Source organism: Esox lucius, chromosome 24 (genome assembly GCF_011004845.1).
Source record: "Esox lucius isolate fEsoLuc1 chromosome 24, fEsoLuc1.pri, whole genome shotgun sequence".
Classification (NCBI taxonomy): Eukaryota; Metazoa; Chordata; class Actinopteri; order Esociformes; family Esocidae; genus Esox; species Esox lucius.
The window spans coordinates 10,530,445-10,551,879 of NC_047592.1; the positions used below are offsets into that span (position 1 = coordinate 10,530,445).

Consider the following 21,435-nt stretch of genomic DNA (forward strand, 5'->3'; position numbering starts at 1 on the left):
GTCAGACTCCAAAAAGGCAGAATGATGTTCTGGAGATGCGTTGCTGTGTAAGGAACCCTACATTCTACTCAGAATCTGAGAACTCCCAAAGAGAATGTCAGGCGATCTGAGCGCTGAATATGAAGAGGGCCTGAGTCTAATGTCACGTGTGACTAAGACTGCGTGTGGGTGGACTCCGTTGTGTTCGCGTGCGAGTCTGTGTAGTCATTACTTGAGTGTTCGTGCAGAAAGGGGACCACGCTGACAGTGTGGGGTAGCCGACGAGTTCTCATTTTACAGTCCTATGGCTCTCGGGTGGAAACAGCACGGTCTCTATGTAATGTTGTCCTCTCATAGGGGGGCCAGTTGATCCGGGTGCTAATTTACACCTGCCCCCCAATCAAAATCAATCAATCAAAATTTATTTATAAAGCCCTTTTTACAACAGCAGTTGTCACAAAGTGCTTTACAGAGACACCCGGCCTTAAACCCCAAGGAGCAAACAACAGTAGTGTTGAATTTCAGTGGCTAGGAAAAACTCCCTAAGAAGGTCGAATTTTAGGAAGAAACCTAGAGAGGACCCAGGCTCAGAGGGGTGACCAGTCCTCTTCCTCTTCCCCCAGTGGTTGATTTTCTACGCGGGCATTCAGATTCAGGCCTTTCCAAACTTGCCTGTAAGCCACCGTCAGATGAAACCTTATACAACTTTGGGCTCATTCTGTGTGGAATGTGTCCAATATGAAGTATGTGCTTTGCCTCCCCTCACCATGGCTGCAAAAGAAGCTTTACCGTAAAACGGGTTTGGCTCGTAGCTGCAGCCGGCCGGGATTCAGATGCCATCAACGGGTTGAACTTTGCGTGGTTGAACTGAAACCCTTAACCCTGTAAAGAAGGACTCTGCGTGCCTTGCATGGTTCAGAGTATTCACGGCAGCTTATATATTTCACATGGCGTGTTTCAAAAATACAGGCTCTCTGTTACCGTATCAATGGGCCATCCAACCATTTTCTATTTGCCAGATCACATAGATTGCAACAACAGTTGTAGATTAGGAGTGAAAAAAATGTCAAATAGAAATATTTGTTTTGCCGGTCTGTGCCCAAATTTGGACCACTTATGCCCTCTAGTGGCAGAGATTTGAGCCACGGCTCGACTGACTGTTCCCTTTCCTCCCCAACCTGTCTCTCAATTACTGTTCTGTCAATTAAAATAATAAAATACCACAGTAAAAATATGTAAAGAAATAAAGCGTGCGTTAGGTATGTAAGTATGTGTGATTGTGGACAGCTTGGCTGTCTTAATCAAACTATACTGGTCACATAATTAGTTAACAACTGGATTAGACTAACAGCCAAATGATTACATACAGGTCCCATTCACCCAATAAAGGCAGATAGATGAACATTTTAAAATGTTTAATGTAAAACATTAACACAAGGAATATACTGAAATTGACACAAAAGAACGGTTATGTCTTTTCACAGCGAGTGCAAGTACTTAAAGCAATCACAGCAGCAATGTAGGTGATGAGTGAGTTGCGACTTTGAGGAATAATACACAGGTTTGGGTTAACAGGGAGTACAGGGACCGACTGGCCGCTGCTTTGACGGTGATTGTCTTACATGTGTCCTTGCCTACTCTCACCGCCTCTGTGTGGCCCGAAAGGAAGTCCAGGATCCAGTTTTGAGGCAAGGTGGCCAGCCCAGGTCCCTTGAAGTTACTGATGAGCTTGGAGGAGAGTGTGGGGTTAAACACCCAGCCAGGAAACTAGCGACGTTCCTCTTGTCATGGTGGGTGAGGGCAGTCTGGAGGGCTGTGTGGGGGGCTGTCTGGAGGGCTGGGTGGGGGGCTGTCTGGAGGGCAGTGTGGGGGGCTGTGTGGAGGGCAGTGTGGGGGGCTGTCTGGAGGGCAGTGTGGAGGGGTGTGTGGGGGACAGTGTGGAGGGGTGTGTGGTTTACAACAGAGATTGTGTGTCATCCGTGGATCTGTTAGGGCGGTATGCTTGACAGGAGCGTGTCCAGTGTTTCCCAGGTGTGACGATGTTGCTGTGACTCACGACCAGCCTTTTAGAGCATCTCCACAGATGTGGCACTGAGAGCTACTGGACGACAATCGTCTAGGCAGGTTGCCCTCGCGTTCCTGGGAATAGGGACTAGCTCGGCCTGTTCTCAGCCAAATGGTAATACGGACTGGTTTTGGGAGCGGCTGAAGACGTCTGAGAAGACACCTTCCCGTCGGTCTGTGCTTGCCGAGCACTCAGCCTGATATTCAGCCTGCAGATCTCAACCCGTTTGAAAGTTTTACACGCAGTGAGGTCACTGTCGTCTGAAATAGCGGGAGCTTTCTACCATGGTTCAGTGTCGCTCGCCGTCAAGCAAGCACATCAGCCATTCAGCATGTGTCTAGTTTAAGCGTCCTGTTTTGTGTGAGGGCTTATTGGCATATTGCAGCACAATGTGTTGGGTGTGGGGAGGTTTTTTATATAGCACAATTCATATATAGAAGCAATTCACTGCGCTTTACAAAGAAAAAGAAAAGAATATAAAAATACAGTAGCATAAAAATAAATACTCAAATGAAAACATTTTAAAAACGGGATAAAAAAATAGGAAGCTATAAAAGATGTAAGGCTAAACAGTGTGGTTAAGTTTAAGCGCTTAGTCATAGGCGCATGAAAGTGTTTTTAACCTGGATTTAAAAATGTATATATTTGGAGCCCCTCTAAGATCTTCTGGTAGTATTTTCTACTTGTGTGCAGCATAATTGTTAAATGCAGCTTGACCATGTTTTGTTTGGACTCTGGGCTCTACCAGCTGACCTGAGTTCATGGATCTAAGAGCCCTGTTCGGTTTATATTCTTCAAACAAACCAGACATTTATTCGGGGGCCTAAACTTTTCAGTGATTTATAGACTAAAAGCACCACTTTAAAATCTATTCTGTAACTGACTGGAAGCCAGTGGAGAGATAAGAACCGGACTGATGTGCTCTGTTCTCTTGGACCTGGTTAAAATTTTAGCAGCAGCTTTCTGAATGAGCTACAGCTGTTTTACAGTCTTTTTGGGGATTCCAGTTAAGAGGCCATTACTGTAGGCAACCCTACTAGAGATAAAAGCATGGATGACCTTCTCTTTGTGTTTTTGGGACACCAAGCCCTTGATTCTGGCTATATTTTTAAGATATCAAAGTGGTCATCAAAAACAGCATTCTATATGACAGTTATTGTTATTAGATAGTCAATTTTATCAATACCGCTGCTATTGAATCTGTAGTCTGTAGAGCAAAAATGTACTATTCAAATACAAACTGACTATTCCAATAAAGTGATACCAAAAATATTCTTGAACTCTTCCGAGTAGACTAGCATATAATGATACCTAAACAGCCTGTGTCTCAAATAGATGCAGATACAGTATAAAGTATGCCTGTAATGCCAGACCCTAAGGTCACTTAACCATCATACCTCTGGTAGGAAAAATAACCTCCTCAAACCTTTGAGATATGGACCAAGCCAGAATCAAGTTCCTGTGAAAACAGTCTCTGTTTTCAAGGCCCCGTTGCAACAAGAAGACCACAGCCCTTAATATAGTTCTCTGTAGAGGACTTGGTTGTTACTGGACTGCTCTTCAGATAGCAACAGACCCGGTGTCCCGAGAAAGCCTGGGAAAACACGACCCACTGAACTGTCAAGGCAGGTGACTGAGAGAGGTAGCCCCGATGTCGGCTCAGATCAACCACAACTCATTTGTCGTTAGTTTTTCCACCTGGGTGAATTAAACTGAGCACAAGCTATTGTCTATGTACAACTGTAACTCGTCAAACAAGAGGTCCAGTACCAGGTGTGAAAGAGATTTCGTATGCACTCTTATCCTACATTGTATGTTTTGGCGTGCTGGCCCCCTGTGGGAATCCAACCCAACGCTGGCGATGAAAACTACACGCTCTACAGACTGAGCTACACATGACCCTTAAGACATATCAGATAACCCTTTACAACTAGTATCCACCCTCTCACTGGAAATCCCCTGACTAGCTCCAGCCTTAACACCACGGTCTGTCTGGGCCCTCAAGGCATAGTGACAGTTGGTAAAGCAGTCTGACCCCTTAAAGGGGAAATGCATCAAATTTAAAAAAGCCTCTGTGCGCCTTAAGCAACATGATTTGAAAGGGAACACAGGACACTAACGGAGGTCATCGTAGGTCAACAGCAGGCTCTGGACCACCAGGTCATACAGTACAATATCAGAGTTCATGGTAGGTCAACAGCAGGCTCTGTACCACCAGGTCATACAGTACAATATCAGAGTTCATGGTAGGTCAACAGCATCCCAGGTCATCTGTCTGCGTACTGCAGCGCCGTGTACAATTTTAATGAATACGGCAAACACAACAACAACAAACGTTCTTTCACAAAGCTCATAAAAGCCAAACATGGAATCTGGAACAAAGGTGTAGCGAGAGCTCGTCAGAGAAACCATCAAAGGTGCACTTGGAGTGGATGGATGAAATGCCAGTACACTAAAAAACTATAAAACACTTTTTATAAGATAATTTAGCCATTACGTTAAAACCAGCTCTGCTGGCTCTGGGATACATCTAATAGATGGAATGGCTGGGGGGCCCCAGGAGAGGTTTGCGAACCACTGCTCTAGTACCCCCTGAACAGTGCACATTTACATTACAGCCCTGGATGAACACCCCTGATGAAACTGCACATGAACACCACAGCCTGTCTGTTGCGTTCCATTGTGTTCATCTCAAACCTAAACCAATGAACGACACCCAAAGCGCTAAAGAGATACACAGTGAAGCAACTGTTTTGACCCCTGCCCCTTAAGATAAGAAAACAACCACTGTACTAGAGGACCCGAGGCTGAGTTGAGATAAGGGGGAACCATGCCCAGGTGGCCTCAGGATTAGTTCGATGTCTCGCGTCACTCAGATAGCGGATAGCTTTCACAGAACATTTCGGAATACAGAATGAGGCTTGCTGCCAACTGACTGGAGACAGAGTACAACCTAAATGTATGGCTAAATTCAGTGGGTGGAGCACAGTACTGCAGTGTCTTCGGTAAGGGCTATCATTGTCATGTGCGCTACACATTGAGGGCACGTTACACATTGAATATAGATGGCAGTGTTTGTTTATTGACATACAAAGCTTAGTAGGTGTTGCGATTTTGTATTTGGTCTGTAATGTCAGCACAGGGTGTTTTGGTGAGTGACTGCGTGACTGCGTGTGTGTGATTATAAATACAGTGTGTATTTTAAGTTTTTCAGTTCCTTGTTAACCACCCGCAGAGGACTTGGAATCATTTACAATTAATGGCTGACATGTTGATTTAACGCTGCTTTAATGACGCCTGCAAACATAACTCTACTTACTTCTCAAGACGTGTACAGACCGGCCCACCCGTTTAAAATAGCCCTCTAAATGTACCCTGTTTCAAGGGGGGGGGGGGTTAAATTGGACTTTGTCACATACAGACAATATTGTTTTTGAATAAGAGGGCCTCACAGAAAAGTAGTGAAGTAAATAGACCTGTTACTAGACAGACAAGACATGTGACCAGGAATATAGATAGATACAGACAAACAGGCAAACAAGTCACCGGTATGTACTGTAGACAGACAGGCAGGTAGACAGAAATAAACAGACAGATGAAGCCGTTTGCAACTGGGGCTGGCGTTTTTTCCAAATGCATGAGACCTGACATAACTGGGGCTCCGCCCACTTTCAAAATCTCACATGGGTGCCAGGAACCTCTCTGGTTACCTAGATACCAATTCTACATTACACCGTTGCGCTGTGCGTCCATGGAGATTCTGTAACGGTGTCTCCTCGTTGGATTCCTCCCCTGCCTTTTACCTGATCTCTCATGGGCCCTTTCAATACAGGTTTTCCTTCCCGCTATTTTACAAGGTGTTATTTTCTTTAACACCATGTTATTTTTTTAACACCTGTAACTGACATTTCCCGCAATGTACATTTCTAATTAATATTAACATATTTTCTCACAGCAGGGTTTTACATTGCATCCTATTTTGCAAATAATGTGAATGAAATAAATGTTCACAGTATTTTGCCATCTGACCTGGAATTTCATTTTAGGTGGAGCTGTGATTTCAAAGCTCAAGTCTTATGTATTGCGAACCTACAATGCTTTGTGTGCAATTACATTTTCTTACTTGCATGAAAAGTCAGTGTAGAGTCCTACCGAACCCAGGTTTCTGAGCCGATCTACAACAATATGGGGTATATATAGCCAGTGATTTATTTAGAAAAAGCTGCATTGGTAAACAAGTGGGAGCTGGGTAATTACCAATAATGAGATCTTAAAAAGTTGTGGGACACATTCCTGTGTTTTGACTATTGTATGTTGAAACGTTGACCAGCTAATGGAAACATACCATTTTGTAGAAATAATTACTTTCGATATATTTCCATTTGGGAGAACTGGGAGCTCAGTATTATTCCTCTAGAAGTTACAGGCACAAATATCAACAGACAGAAATATCAACAAACACCACGCATTGCTTGGAGTAATCAAGTTTGGACAAGTTTATTTGCATTGGTAATGTATGGAACAACATTTTGATTCATTTATGAAATGCTTGGCATTTTGGTCTTCATGTTTTTCCAAGGGGGAAGGCCATTTACATTTTTACACAAAGACAAAACATAAATGTGGCCATATTAGTGTGGTTGTTACAGAAGGTGAGATCACTTTCACAAACAGCGATATCACTCAAGAACAGTCTATTTTGAGAGCCACCTGGCCATTTAAATTATGTGATCATGTGACTGTTGCTCACCTTCACTCTCGTCACTGGGTACATGTTTCAATAATCTGGCTTCAAATCCGGTATTAAGTTATGGGTTACAAAACATGATATTATATAACAGAATTGCAAGAGGCATGGGGAGTCCAGGACAGTGAGATGTGTAGGGCCGTGTGTGGCCCCATGAGTGGTTTGGACCGCAGAAAATCTTGACAGGTTTCTCCACAGCTGCTGAATCCCGAGAATGGAGTGTTAAATATGTGGGTCGTCAACACACTGTCTGTCACATGACACACACACACACACACACGTGTTCACACGAACAGGCACAGGACACACCCTTGTGACATCAGGCAGGTCACGCCTGCAGGAAGACTGGCCATCACATCGGTACCATTTTAATGTAGCTGACATTGGTTGTCCTTCGTTCATTCAGTGATCAACATGTGTGGAACTGACAGCCACATAAGTGAAAACCAATTTGTGTGAAATGAGAATTGTCATGGGAACATATTGGATTGGTGTACCTAGCAAGAAGGCACTAACTGCCACCTAGAGTCAAAGGTCAAGTCAGTGATCATGTCAGATATGAACACAAACATAACATAAAACCACATTCCAATTATCTACCTATAAGTCATTTGGACTCTACTTACCATGCAGGGTTTAAAGTGTGTCCCTCACTATCATCAAAATGTATTTTCAGCCCAGATAGTGTCACTATGATAAAAAATGCAAAAGTTCATATTCCAACCAGAAGATACATTTTGTCATCTGAACTCACCAAGTCTGTTTTTCCATGACTTAAAAAACAATGCATTATAGGGCCGGTTCCACAGACACGGATTAAGCTTAGTCTAGGACTAAGAAAACAAGGTCAGTGCAGTTTTCTATTGAACTAGATTTTTTGGTCCTAGAATAAAAATCTCTGCTGTTTGTCAATGTAGTGGTACAACCTGAGACAAAAACTAATTTTGAAGCAGTCTGTTGATAGTGAGAAACACTGAAAAAACTGCATGGTCATTACAGGCCATATATTAAACCGATGACGAAAAACGTGTTTTTGCCAAGCCGGTGTGAGCTTTGTTATGTTTATATTTAGTCCAAAGCCTAAAGAACAATGCGCGTGCGTCCCAACTCTAAACCCCGTTACTAGCAAGACAGTTCTTTAGTTGCGGTCAAAGCTAGGCGTCTGCTACGTTCTATTTCAGTATTTTCTTGATCATTCATCAGCACTAAAACAAAGAATTGAATTTTGCACAACCCAGTAACCTGCCTTGTCTTATTACGAAGTGCACACACACACACACACACACACACACACACAGCCTTTAAGACCAATAATGAACATGCTGCAGCACATAATGTGGGAACGTAATCAATAAATTTTTATATTATTCAATTATCTGTCCAAATGTAATGACGTTATGCACTGTGAATGGACCCCGTAAGGGAGAACAGGTAGCCTATGTGGCCGGTTAAACCAACAGCGTGCGGCCTAATTTCCATGCAAATTGACTAAAAGGCGATCCCAAAGGAGCTGTTCACAACCGTGGTGCTAAAACGCTTTCTGAAACTTTGTCTTTCTCAAGAGAACTCAGCAAAAACGTTGTTATGACCTTAAATGTTTATGGGTGTTTTCTCAAACGAATTCCTTCTCTGCCTACAAGTAACACTTAGAACATCACTAATGCTAGACAAGTCTCTTTCAGTCGTAAAATAATAATCATGTGACTTAATTAACCCACGTGTGTTAAAGTGTTAAAATACACACATTAACGAGTATTTCCGTGAAGTTCAAAATAACTCCCGTGCATCATTTGTGAACGAGGATTGTTGATGGTTTGTTTGTCCTTGGGTTGTATGTCTGTCCAGAGCCTTGTTTGCGGTGTGAAATAAAACACGCTGCACTTAACAGCACAGCCAAGTTTAAAATTGTCGTCACCGTTTACATTTAAATCCTATGTATTTTAAGACAAGCAACAACGGCTCCAATCCCGCAAATGACACCGTCTCTGTTCAACTCTAAAGTTCAAGCATGGAGTAGGAGCACTGGATATTCTTTCGGTTGTACGGTAGGCTTAATGGGTTAATTTTGTTAGCGCCTGTGAAGGTTCGCCGGTTAGGAAATAGATAATTATTTCCAAATGCTTAATGCTCCTGGTGACGAGAAGTTGGAATGTCTGGAGTGTCCGCGTGGAAATAGCTAATCATTTTAGATGCTTTATGCTTCTAGGGGCGAGGAGTTGAAATGCCTGGAGTGTCTGCGTCTCCCATCGCACAGGAAGTGACAGTCAGGAGCGCAATTGTCTGCCAGAGCCACCGAGCACCTAAAGACCTTCACTGGAAGCCTGTGGACATGCGGTCGTTCCTCTGGAAACGTTACGCGAGCAATCCTGGGGACCTCTATCTCTATTGTTTCCTTTCTGTCTCGTGCCAAAAGTAAAATTGGCAGCGTACAATGTGATGCAATGGAAACAGTGGACGCGTCAGATAATAATCTAAAATATTCGACGGACACCGATGTTTTAAAAAAACACATGTCTGATAGCAGAGATGCCACGGGGACGCAAGACGAATCCAAGTACGCTGAACTGAATGCTTTACGTGACTTCGATACAGACTGCGCGAAAACTGTCAACGTTTTTGTCACCGGTGAGGGGAGCCAAATGGCGATTCACGAGGACTCGACCACAGAAGAAAAAACTCTTGGGGACAGAGAACTGGCTTGGAAGGTAACTGATCAAATCAACAGGGACAGGTTTAAGGACGACATTATCGAAAAGGAGTGTGCAAACGGCTATCTGTCGGGGTTTCTTGGAACCGCCTGCTTTTCCGAGGTTCCTATTCTGAATGAAAACATTATGGACTCCATGGAATCAGAAGACGTTGGTAACGGAGAGGTCCCCGCGGAGCGCAAGCGTATTTTTTCACCCCGAAAAAAAGGAGACGCCAAAAATATACAGGTTGAAGAACTAAATGATAATGAAGATTCACAAAACACTGACATGTTAAGCGGACAAAGTGAATCTGATGAGGATGTGAGCTTGGTGCTGTCCAGTGATTGTGATGATAGCGTGCTGTGTCATACAGAGGATGAGTCTCATTACATAACCACGCACGAAATCCAGCTATCGGAGCTGTCCGATCACGAAGTCGATTATGATATTGAACAGGAGTGGGATGATAACCAGGTCTACTCTTTTGTCGATTATGCTGCTTTTGACGGCGATGTCGCGATGATAAGGATAGAGGAGAGGTTGAAAAGCAATCAGGGTCAGTCTAATAGCGGAGCAGCAGTCAGCACTAAGCTGGAAAGTGATCTCGGCGACGGGGACAAGTGTGCCATCTCAGATGAAAGTCTGTCAAAGAACCAGAAGAATGTTGGGGGGCAGATCCACCTGTCAATCAAAACTACTTCCCGGGCTATAAATGAGCCTAGCAACGTCCATGAAAATGAAAAGATTCTTTATCATGCCAAGCACGCCGCAGACATGAGTCGCTATGTTTTTAGAGGAGCAGGTGATGCAAATGCGGAGACATTATGTGATAGTGCTAAGTGTTTTATTGCCGCCCCTGGACGCTTGCACATTGGTCGCAAATTAAAAGGGAAAGATCTAAACGAGTACTCCAGCGGTACGTCCAGCGCAGTCAGTGAACTTGACGACGCAGATAAGGAAGTGCGAAACCTGACTGCCAGAGCGTTCAAGAGTTTAGCATACCCATATTTTGATCCCTTCAAATTCAGCACCTCCAGTGAGTCCTCCGCCTCCGAGCTGGGTGTGAACAGGTGGTCAACTTTTGTTGACCTTAAATATGGCAACATGAACATGTCGAAGGCACGGGGACCAAATCGAGTGTCTAATAAAAGTTCTACGTCATCCTCTGAAATTGCTAATAAAGACAATAAAGCATACAAGGGTTTGACACTGGCAACTAAACCGCCCTCAAACAAGCTCTTTGCTTTAAAAGGCGCCATTTCTGGTCCCTATAACGCGTCCTCTGCGGCAAAGAAACTTGAGCTTATGGGAAAATTTGGGCAGAGGCACAGTGGGGTTATCACGCTAACAGAGACATTAAACTTTCGTTGTAACGTCACATCGGGGCTGTCCGGGAGCGAAAGGCGCTCGAAATTTGCACAAAAGGCAACAGGATCACGTTCCATAGATGAAATTACAAACATCTCGCCAAGCGGCCGGGGGACTGAGGCTAGCAAACAACCATGTAATCCAAGGGAGACCATGGAAGACACACACAAGAAGGCAATATTCGCTTCAAGTCTGCTTAAAAATGTCATTTCTAAGAAAATGCAGTTTGAACAAGAGCGCAAAATGGAGAGGGGGGAGATACGCGAACCCTACCACGCGCAATCTCCCTACTTTGTCAAACAGGAGTCTGAAAATACGCACAGGGAGCAGGATAAATCATCGGGGAAGGCCCCTGAAGATTTCCAAAGGCAGAGCTCGAAATACTCTGAGGCGAGTTCTGATTTAACTATTGTTTGTGTGGATGAATTGGGGGACCTAGTGGATACAAGCTCCTGTGATCCCAAGGACGACTCTCGGAGACAAGACACTCTTGCATCAGAAACTAATTTGGAGTCGACAAATGAAGTAGGATTCGATACTAAAAAAGGAGCATTCGAAGCGTCCAAAAGCACGCTGCTTCGAAGCCAAAATAGCGCATTCAGATCCTGGAGGGATGGTGAGCTAGAGTTTCAAAAGGAACTTAAAAACGATAAAACTCCTGAGGGGAAACCTTCCTCGTCCGAGCAGAACCATAAGGAAATGGACTTGAAAACCAATTCAGGCAACAGTAAGCTAACCAAAATGTCACATTTGTTTGTGCCAAGTATCCAACTACTCTCCAACGAGATTGACTTTTCAAAAAAGCTGTCGACTCTGAATTATTCGTCCCGCGCGACTGCGGATCAAGAAGAGGGAAGAAGTATGAAGTTGCGCACGGACAACGCCCTATATGTCGCTGATCCCAGAAGCGTTGTTACATCCAAATCACCGGAAATTAAAATCAGTTTACGGAGTGTAAAAGAAAAGAAAGGCGAACCGTTTAACGTTGCAAGGGTGGTGCCACCCAATATAGGCAGTAACTCAGTCAGTATTTTAAAGCCAGGCGACGAGTCCAGATGCCAAGCGCTCGCCGCTGCGTTGAAGGGTGAGTCCTCCGACAAAATACCACACTTCACGGTCAGAGACATAAGAGACCACAGAGGCAAGCTGCAAACACCTATTCACCAAGTTAGAGACGTGCGTAAATTGGTTAAAAGTTCTTATCATTTTGTTTCTTTAGATAATAACGCTTCGGCCGGCGACCTTCACTCCGATCAAAAGCTTTCCAAACAGGGGTCCTATAAAAACCTTTCCTCGCTTTCCCCCATCATAATAAAATATCAGTCTGTGAATACCAATAGCAATGGGAATGTGAAGCAATCTGGAAGTCTATTAGAGAATTCTAAAGTTAGGCTCAACGAGGATTCATTTGACGTTGACAGGTCATCACCCCAGCAGGAGGGCGTCAAAAGCGGCCTCCACCGACCAACAGGGAGAGAGACATTAGGTGATTCAAAACAACTTAAATGTGATTCTGAAGGGCCCATTGGACTTCCTGTTGGAACCATAACAACTTCTAAAAAACAGGAGAAAACATGTGACATTGGCGACAAGATAAAACCTGAGTCTAACATGTCGAATCTGGCGGCCTTGGAAAAATTACAGGCTGCTGTCAAAACCATGGAGCAGTTGTATGTATTCGACAGAAATGAGTGGAAGAGAAAATCAGAGCCACACTCTATGTTATCAGACAGTCACGTGCTCTCACTTATTTCCAGTGAGCAACATGGTCCTGAGGAGGGCGGGAAATTCGCCAGTACCATGGCGACCATTCAGACATCAAACACAGACAAGCTAATTCACAGAGACTCCGTCACAGGCTCAGAGAAGACCCGTCCTGAAACAACAACCCCAAAACAAGAGGTGAGCGAGCCCCCGAAGATGCTCAGCATTCCCTTCAGCCGGGACGTGCCCAAATCCCTGTCCCATCAAGTCAGAATCCCATCGGGTACCAGGAGTGTATTTAACATGAGCTCCAAAGACGCAGGAAACACCTCTGCGAGTAACAGTCGTCAGGCACCGCCACAGGCGCACACTTTATCACAGTCCCCTTACTGCAAAAGCTTCGGGCCCGTGTGTCCAAACGTCCCCGGGTCGGTGAAAGTCCAGCAGCCGAGTAACTCAGAGGAGCGAGAGAGGGAAAGGGAGGGAGAGCGGCCTGTCCAATTCAGCGGTGCATTAGCCGAGCCCCAGAACTACCTCACCATCCCGGTGAGGCCTCACATCACTGGCGCCAAGCAAGGTGGCATGCCCGGTGGCGGAGGGCACGAGAAGACGGACGTTTACACCTTCACCGCCACAGGCGCCAAGCACCAGACGGTGAGCCCGCCTGGGCTCGGTGGGGCCAGGAGGCAGGAAGAGACCCGTCGGTCCCCGCAGAAACACTCCACCGTCTTCATGGAGACACGAGCCCACGACACGCCAACCGCCACTATCTATCACCACATGCCCACGGGCGTACCTCAAAATGTGACGTCCGCCCAGCCTCAGGTGTACTGCTTTTCTCCAAACATCGCCCCACACGCTTTGCCCCAGGTTGACCACTTCCAGCACACACAGAGAAAGATGCTCTTTGACCCCAGCACGGGGAACTACTACCTGGTGGACACCCCGGTCCAGCCAGCCACCCGACGCCTCTTCGACCCCGAGACGGGACAGTATGTTGACGTGCCCATGTCCCAGCAGCCCATGCCACCCATGCCCATGCCACCCATGCCCATGCCACCCATGCCCATCTCGCCCTTAGCCCTGAGTCCAGGGTCCTATGCCCCCACCTACATGATCTACCCGGGCTTTGTGCCAGCCATGCCAGCCACGCCCACCCTGTTTCCCAGCAGGATCCAGTCACAGCTCTCCACGCAGTCGGAGCAGGAAGACGCCGGCGACAAGGGCCGTTCCTCCCATCCAGACTACATGGACGGCCCCTACTACGTTGCCACAGGGTCGGGGAAGTCTCCCCAGGCTGGAGGCTCCGTTGTGGGACAGGTGCAGCAGCAAGCCAGGCCGGGGCTCCAGGGCTTCTCCAACGTGAAGCAGCCAGTGATCAGCATCTCTTCACAGATGGGACCCCGCATCATCGCCCCACCCTCCTTCGATGGGACCACCATGAGCTTTGTGTTGGAGCACAGGTAAAGGGCCTGGCCTGACATGTGATGGGTAAGTGATTTTATTTGAGTACTCTATCTCAGAGCAAACCAGACCTGACCTTGTGGCTCCCCAGTCCCTTCACATTTTTGCTTTTAACCCCAAACTGTTACACCTTAAGTCAATTAATTTTCAAGCCAATTACTAATATAAGCAGGTGTTCCAGTTCAGGGTTAAATGTGCTATGGGACTGTCTCCAGGACTGAAGACTGAGGACAGATTTGTGGAACGCTGCTCCCAAACTGGCTTTTTGGTCTTGTACTTTTCCCAGCAAAAACTAATCAATAGAGCATCAAATAAATAGATAATAACTAAGTGTTGTGACAATAATGCAGGCTATTCCAATGGCCTGGCTGTATATTAAAGTGAACACTGGCAGTTTATATGACTATTTGCAGCACGGCGAACATGTTTAGCCCTCCAAAAACACTCTGCTGTCACCCCCTCAGACTGATCACCACCAATCCGTGTCAAAATGAGGTTCAGGTGTGTGGCAGGTCATTTGGGGACGGGCATGCACCGCTCTCTCTGTTTAATAGGCTGGCGTCAGACGTCACTCTAATTTAATCTCCTAAATTGCAAGGCGGCCGCTGTATCCTGGTGAAGGGGAGGAGGCATGGCAAAGCCACCATGGCGACCGGGGGGTTTGGGGAAAAAAGGTCAGGGCGACGCTAGGCATTTGCTGTGCTGATACAGGGGGAGGCCAGCTGCCGCGGGTAATCAAGGCCACTTGGCTGTGACGGAGCTGGACTCCAATGGGGTCACCTTTTTATAGGACACAGTCACGCAGGGAGGAGGGAGTGTGTGAGGGGGGGCACCAGCACCTCAGCAATTACTGGTTGTTTTGTTGTTTTGCTGGCTGGGTGGGGGGGCACTTCATTTGAAGGATTATTTGTCCCCTGCAATGTGTTCATGTGTAGTGGAACACATGCATGAATGTGATATGCTCAGGTTAATGCCTGTTTTACTATCTTCCTTTCTACACTCACCTAAAGGATTATTAGGAACACCTGTTTGATTTCTCATTAATGCAATTATCTAATCAACCAATCACATGGCAGTTGCTTCAATGCATTTAGGGGTGTGGTCCTGGTCAAGACAATCTCCTGAACTCCAAACTGAATGTCAGAATGGGAAAGAAAGGTGATTAAAGCAATTTTGAGCGTGGCATGGTTGTTGGTGCCAGATGGGCCGGTCGGAGTATTTCACAATCTGCTCAGTTACTGGGATTTTCACACACACAACCATTTCTAGGGTTAACAAAGAATGGTGTGAAAAGGGAAAAACATCCAGTATGTGGCAGTCCTGTGGGCGAAAATGCTTTGTTGATGCTAGAGGTCAGAGGAGAATGGGCCGACTGATTCAAGCTGATAGAAGAGCAACTTTGACTGAAATAACCACTCGTTACAACTGAGGTATTCAGCAAAGCATTTGTGAAGCCACAACACGCACAACCTTGAGGCGGATGGGCTACAACAGCAGAAGACCCCACCGGGTACCACTCATCTCCACTACAAATAGGAAATGGGCTACAATTTGCACGAGCTCACCAAAATTGGACAGTTGAAGACTGGAAGAATGTTGCCTGGTTTGATGTGTCTCGATTTCTGTTGAGACATTCAGATGGTAGAGTCAGAATTTGGCGTAAACAGAATGAGAACATGGATCCATCATGCCTTGTTTCCACTGTGCAGCCTGGTGGTGGTGGTGTAATGGTGTGGGGGATGTTTTCTTGGCACACTTTAGGCCCCTTAGTGCCAATTGGGCATCGTTTAAATGCCACGGCCTACCTGAGCATTGTTTCTGACCATGTCCATCCCTTTATGACCACCATGTACCCATCCTCTGATGACTACTTCCAGCAGGATAATGCACCATGTCACAAAGCTCGAATCATTTCAAATTGGTTTCTTGAACATGACAATGAGTTCACTGTACTGAAATGGCCCCCACAGTCACCAGATCTCAACCCAATAGAGCATCTTTGGGATGTGGTGGAACGGGAGCTTCGTGCCCTGGATGTGCATCCCACAAATCTCCATCAACTGCAAGATGCTATCCTGTCAATATGGGCCAACATTTCGAAAGAATGCTTTCAGCACCTTGTTGAATCAATGCCACATAGAATTAAGGCAGTTCTGAAGGCGAAAGGGGGTCAAACACAGTATTAGTATGGTGTTCCTAATAATCCTTTAGGTGAGTGTATGTAGGTATATGTAAAGTTATATTTACATATGTTTATTGTTTCCTAATCCCAATCTCTTGATGTGTTGTGTTGTGTTTCACACACAGGCCTGACGCATCCTGATGTGTTCTGGGTCCTCCAAAAGCACTACCAGTCATTCAGGGTGGTCATCACAGTGCCTGGCGGTTCTGGGTCATCCACCGTGGTCATCACAGTGCCTGGCGGTTCTGGGTCATCCACCGTGGTCATCACAGTGCCTGGCGGTTCTGGGTCATCCACCGTGGTCATCACAGTGCCTGGCGGTTCTGGGTCATCCACCGTGGTCATCACAGTGCCTGGCGGTTCTGGGTCATCCACCGTGGTCATCCACCGTGGTCATCACAGTGCCTGGCGGTTCTGGGTCATCCACCGTGGTCATCACAGTGCCTGGCGGTTCTGGGTCATCCACCGTGGTCATCACAGTGCCTGGCGGTTCTGGGTCATCCATCGGGGTCATCACAGTGCCTGGCGGTTCTGGGTCATCCATCGGGGTCATCACAGTGCCTGGCGGTTCTGGGTCATCCATCGGGGTCATCACAGTGCCTGGCGGTTCTGGGTCATCCATCGGGGTCATCACAGTGCTTTGGGTTGAATTCATTACAGACACCTCAAAAGTTGTATTGCATCTTCTGTCTTTTAACGGAATAGAATTGTGGAGCGATCTGTGCCAAAATCAATAGTTTTGTCAGCCAAAATGAATAACGACACAGTCACAAGCTTTTATGCTCATAATTTACTATCTCCTTTCTCTAAGAATAATACCCATTGCTTATGTTTGACTGTTTTGTTGTCATTTTTCAATGTAGAATACAATATCCAGTGTTTAATGGATGTGTTTTTGTTGTTGTTGTTTTTTACCCTGTGCTGTATATTTTGTTGATTTAGATTTTTGTGATGTCTTAGTGCAGTGTTGATTCAATGCAATATAACCTCATGCTGTTGTCTGACAGACATGGTCATGATAATCAATTAAATCATGCTTTTTATGCTTTATTGGACAGGATTGGGGACAGTTTTTTGCTGAAACAGCAGTGGGCCAAATTCAAAACCAGTACATTTTGCACTGGAGGCTACGGCTTGGACGGTCACCTGCTTTTGAAACTGCTGGCCAGTCTATCATGTCTCCCTTCATTAGTATGTTTCTTTCATACTAATTGAATTTCATTTCAGATATTTTATGTTTCTTCATGAATTTGGCTATGTTCTACGGAAGATTGTATTTTGTTGTGAGGTATTTCAGGGTTTGCTAGAGCTGGAATTGTATTCCTCTGCATTTGATAGGTATTTTTGCATGAAGGTGTCACATGCTTGGAGGTCTCCTTGTGAAAGATGTGTTTGTGCTATTGGGAAGAAGGATTAAAGAATGTTGAGAGTATGAGCAAGTCGAAAGATAATGTTTGGAAAGGACAAGAGAGAATGCATGTTTGCAAGGAAATGTACATTGAGAGTTGTTCAATAAATTTGAAATACTTTTAAAGAACTTTGTCCCTTTTTAATGCTCTAAGTCAGTTTGAAAATATTAAGATGATTTTGAAGTGGAATTCTCTTCATTCATCGAATCAAAGTTGTTCATTCTGTAGATGTTGCCTTTGAGCTTTTAAAATGAGGTGTAGCAGGGTGTTTGTGCCCACAATATTATATTTTAATAATTCAGCTGAAGCTCTTCCAAAGTTATGTATACAAAGACCCCCAGAAGTGCTAGCTTTGTCAAAAGGACTTGTATTGGCAAGCACTAGACAACCAAACAATTTAAGGTTGCGAAATCACAATGGGAGTGACTTACCTCAGAAACAATCTCAGATTCGGACGTTGGGAGTGACTTACGATCACCTATCTCTTACGTGTGATTCACGAAACTGTTGCACCTGGTCGAAATGATCGTAGATGTTTTCGCAGAATGATAAAATGTGATAAAGCCGTGTACGCCAGAACGCTCTGCACCTGTTCTTATTTACATGAGACTTATGCGGGTGTGGCGATCAGCAACCTATGAATTGACAGATTTCAACATAAATTATAGCCTGAAACGGTTAATTAACCATTCGTCATTCTCCAAGATGAAATCAGCGCAGTTACTCATTTAAAAGAGCAAGCTCTGCGCTCATTAGGGTAAATGCTCGACCCAGAACCATTGGTTTACTTATCCTCTCACTAGTCAATATAAGACCTGTTAGCTGATGAAGATGCCAGCCACCGAAATTAACGACCATTTATTATCTCGAAGTGTGTCGACATGGCCTGATTGACTTAGGAAAAGCAAGTTTATTTGTCTAGCGCATTCCATACACAAAGGCATTTCAAACCTTACATGAACAACAGAAATAAGTGAAAATGCAGAAAAGTGAAATAATTAAATAACACAATTATAGCCTACGATATTGATGCAATATTCACTATTGTTGTACGTTTGTATGTGTTATATTAATCGTCATCTTATTTTATATTAGCCTTAGGCCTACCTATTATTATTATATTATAATTATTATTATAATAGGTAGGCCTAATATTATATGCCTCGTCAACTATTATTATTATAATTATGGTTGTTGTTATGAGGCTGCTGCGTTTGTTGTTTTTCGTGATGATTATTGCGAATCAAGGATGAATCAAGCCACTGTGCTTCAACATTGTTCTTGTTTGCTCCATGGGGTTTTGTGCGATCTTTTTTTAGATCAAATTTGATCGTACGCATTCATAAATGAGTGCCAATAGCTCAAAATAAGCTAAGGGTTGCCATATTTCTTTGACAGTATACCGACTATCAACCACGGACTCCACAAAAACCTGCCCTAATGCTATTTTTACTATACAACCCTATCTGAAAATAGGCCCAATATTTCTGCCCGCTCACTATCATTTAAAATAACCCAATTGGACAGGAAACCTCCCCACTGGCAGCACTGATTACGCTACGTACCAAGTCCAAAAGCGCTCTGACCCCACGTCACAATAACGGCTATAATATGTAACAATAACTTTCTGCCAAACGTCATCGTTCACCGAATATACATTCAAGTGCACAGGTGATATTTAGTCAGAAATAAACATGGACCCAAATGACAAGAGAGTGAAAAGAGCTTTACGACGTCGTCCTTATTTGGTAAATATCAAGCCATATTTAAGGTTTTCTGTGTTATTCTTCTATGTATTATCTTAGTCTATCTCAAGGTTTACTATCGGACCAGAGGATGTTATGAACAACAGTATATAAGTTGCATTATCAGCTCAATAAAACGTAAGTATTGGTAACTAACCACACAACCGTAACTAACCTTTTTTTCAACTTGACAGCTAAATCCACTGTGCTGTCGGGAGACAGAAGCCTACAGAAGGCCTGTAAGTACATTCACATCATGTTTTTTTGTTTGACAAATCATTTGAAACTACAGTACATAACAGGATCACCACCCTCAGGCCATAGCTCTGTATATGGGACCTCACTGGGATTCAAACCCACAACCTTGTTGTTGGCAGTGTGAGCCATGAAAGACCACTGCATTGCCTATGTAACACAATACTGTCATGAACAGGACTTGATTGCCATTGGATAGTATTGTGAAATGAGGATCCATATAGAGGCTCTCCCCCGCCTAGGAAAAATGCATACCATTGAAAGGAGAATTTAATTGGCTACTAGACTTGTCAATTCAACCCGCTTGAAGCGCTTTATGAATATATGGGGTAGTTACATTCAATAGGTTTAGAAGTCTATCAGGACCATAACCTCTCGCCACAAAAACAGTTTCTTTCCTACACAGTGGGCCTCATGAACATGTTCCTGGAGCCAAACTGACTACAGCCCACTCCCCACATACACACACAACCCTCAACTGGATAATATATATAACCCCTCCCCACATAGACACACAACCCTCAACTGGATAATATATATAACCCCTCCCCACATACACACACAACCCTCAACTGGATAATATATATAACCCCTCCCCACATAGACACACAACCCTCAACTGGATAATATATATAACCCCTCCCCACATATACACACAACCTTCAATTGGACAAATCTATAACCCCTCCCCACATAGACACACAACCTTCAACTGGATAATATATATAACCCCTCCCCACATACACACACAACCCTCAACTGGATAATATATATAACCCCTCCCCACATACACACACAACCTTCAATTGGACAAATCTATAACCCCTCCCCACATAGACACACAACCTTCAACTGGATAATATATATAACCCCTCCCCACATACACACACAACCCTCAACTGGATAATATATATAACCCCTCCCCACATACACACACAACCCTCAACTGGACAAATCTACAACCCCTCCCCACATACACACACACAACCCTCAACTGGATAATATATATATAACCCCTCCCCACATAGACACACAACCCTCAACTGGACAAATCTATAACCCCTCCCCACATACACACACAGCCCTCAACTGGACAAATCTATAACCCCTCCCCACATACACACACAACCCTCAACTGGACAAATCTATAACCCCTCCCCACATACACACACAACCCTCAACTGGACAAATGTATAACCCCTCCCCACATACACACACAGCCTTCAACTGGACAATTCTTGCACCTTAGATATTTTTAGGATATTTTAGTGCTTAATCTACTGTTCTTATTTGTTTTTATTTAGAACAATTTCCTAGTTTGTTGTGAATCTTACTTTGCAATAAAACTCTTATTTCTGATTAATATTTCTGAGTTTTGCCTGTTACAGTTTATTTTCATTGTGAAAACAATGAAATAAACTGTAACAGATTATATTTAGAACATCAAAGAGTCATTTTGAAACATGTCTTACATTCTTAGGGATGGACTAACTGATTGTTACAATGACTTTACTGACAGAATTGCACTATGTTATGTTTTGATGACTTAACAAATGTACTATTATTTCACCAAAAACATAGTGGTTGAATCACTGATCTTGTGGTGAAAGATGTTTACTAACCAAAAGAAGGAAAAATGTGTTGTTTTAAATGCAAGATGAATAATTTACGAGTATGTTCTGTTTGGATTCTTGCACTAAGAGTTTTGAAACACTGCCCAATGCTATTGATAATAGTCAGACAAAACAGTAGTGGTAGCTCTCTCAGGTCCTGAAATGAGATATTTAGGCAAGGTTTGATTGGCAGATACAGTAGGAATAGGTTGTA

The 21,435-nt window shown here is 44.3% G+C and overlaps 2 protein-coding genes across 6 annotated transcripts; one reads left to right on the forward strand and one right to left on the reverse strand.

The window, feature by feature from the left end:
- Nucleotides 1-8,491: 8,491 nt before the first annotated feature.
- c24h4orf54 (chromosome 24 C4orf54 homolog) lies at nucleotides 8,492-17,249 on the forward strand. 3 transcript variants are annotated; one of them, XM_029117217.2, is made up of 3 exons: nucleotides 8,492-11,933; nucleotides 12,069-14,044; nucleotides 16,325-17,249. In XM_029117217.2, the coding sequence occupies exons 1-2, from the start codon at nucleotides 9,233-9,235 to the stop codon at nucleotides 14,018-14,020; spliced, it is 4,653 nt and encodes a 1,550-aa protein (XP_028973050.2). In that variant the 5' UTR covers nucleotides 8,492-9,232; the 3' UTR covers nucleotides 14,021-14,044; nucleotides 16,325-17,249. The 3 variants fall into 3 exon arrangements, with proteins under 3 accessions (XP_028973050.2, XP_028973049.2, XP_028973048.2); XM_029117216.2 differs by having other exon boundaries at nucleotides 8,501-8,836; nucleotides 8,998-14,044; XM_029117215.2 differs by having other exon boundaries at nucleotides 8,501-14,044.
- Nucleotides 16,352-16,874, reverse strand: LOC117593869 (BUD13 homolog). Of its 3 annotated transcripts, XM_034290346.1 has the most exons (3): nucleotides 16,839-16,869; nucleotides 16,605-16,799; nucleotides 16,352-16,552 (listed from the first exon to the last, which is right to left on the reverse strand). In XM_034290346.1, exons 1-3 carry the CDS (start codon nucleotides 16,852-16,854, stop codon nucleotides 16,365-16,367), a joined length of 399 nt encoding a protein of 132 aa, XP_034146237.1. In that variant the 5' UTR covers nucleotides 16,855-16,869; the 3' UTR covers nucleotides 16,352-16,364. The 3 variants fall into 3 exon arrangements, with proteins under 3 accessions (XP_034146237.1, XP_034146236.1, XP_034146235.1); XM_034290345.1 differs by having other exon boundaries at nucleotides 16,644-16,874; XM_034290344.1 differs by having other exon boundaries at nucleotides 16,605-16,874.
- Nucleotides 17,250-21,435: the final 4,186 nt, after the last annotated feature.

Bases quoted from the DNA above. Each gene is read 5' to 3' on its own strand.
- c24h4orf54 (XM_029117215.2), top strand. From the start codon at position 9,233: ATGGAAACAGTGGACGCGTCAGATAATAATCTAAAATATTCGACGGAC.
- LOC117593869 (XM_034290344.1), bottom strand. From the start codon at position 16,854: ATGAATTCAACCCAAAGCACTGTGATGACCCCGATGGATGACCCAGAA. The intron at 16,553-16,604 runs GCACTGTGATGA...CAGAACCGCCAG, and splicing joins GGATGACCCAGAACCGCCAG to GCACTGTGATGACCACGGTG.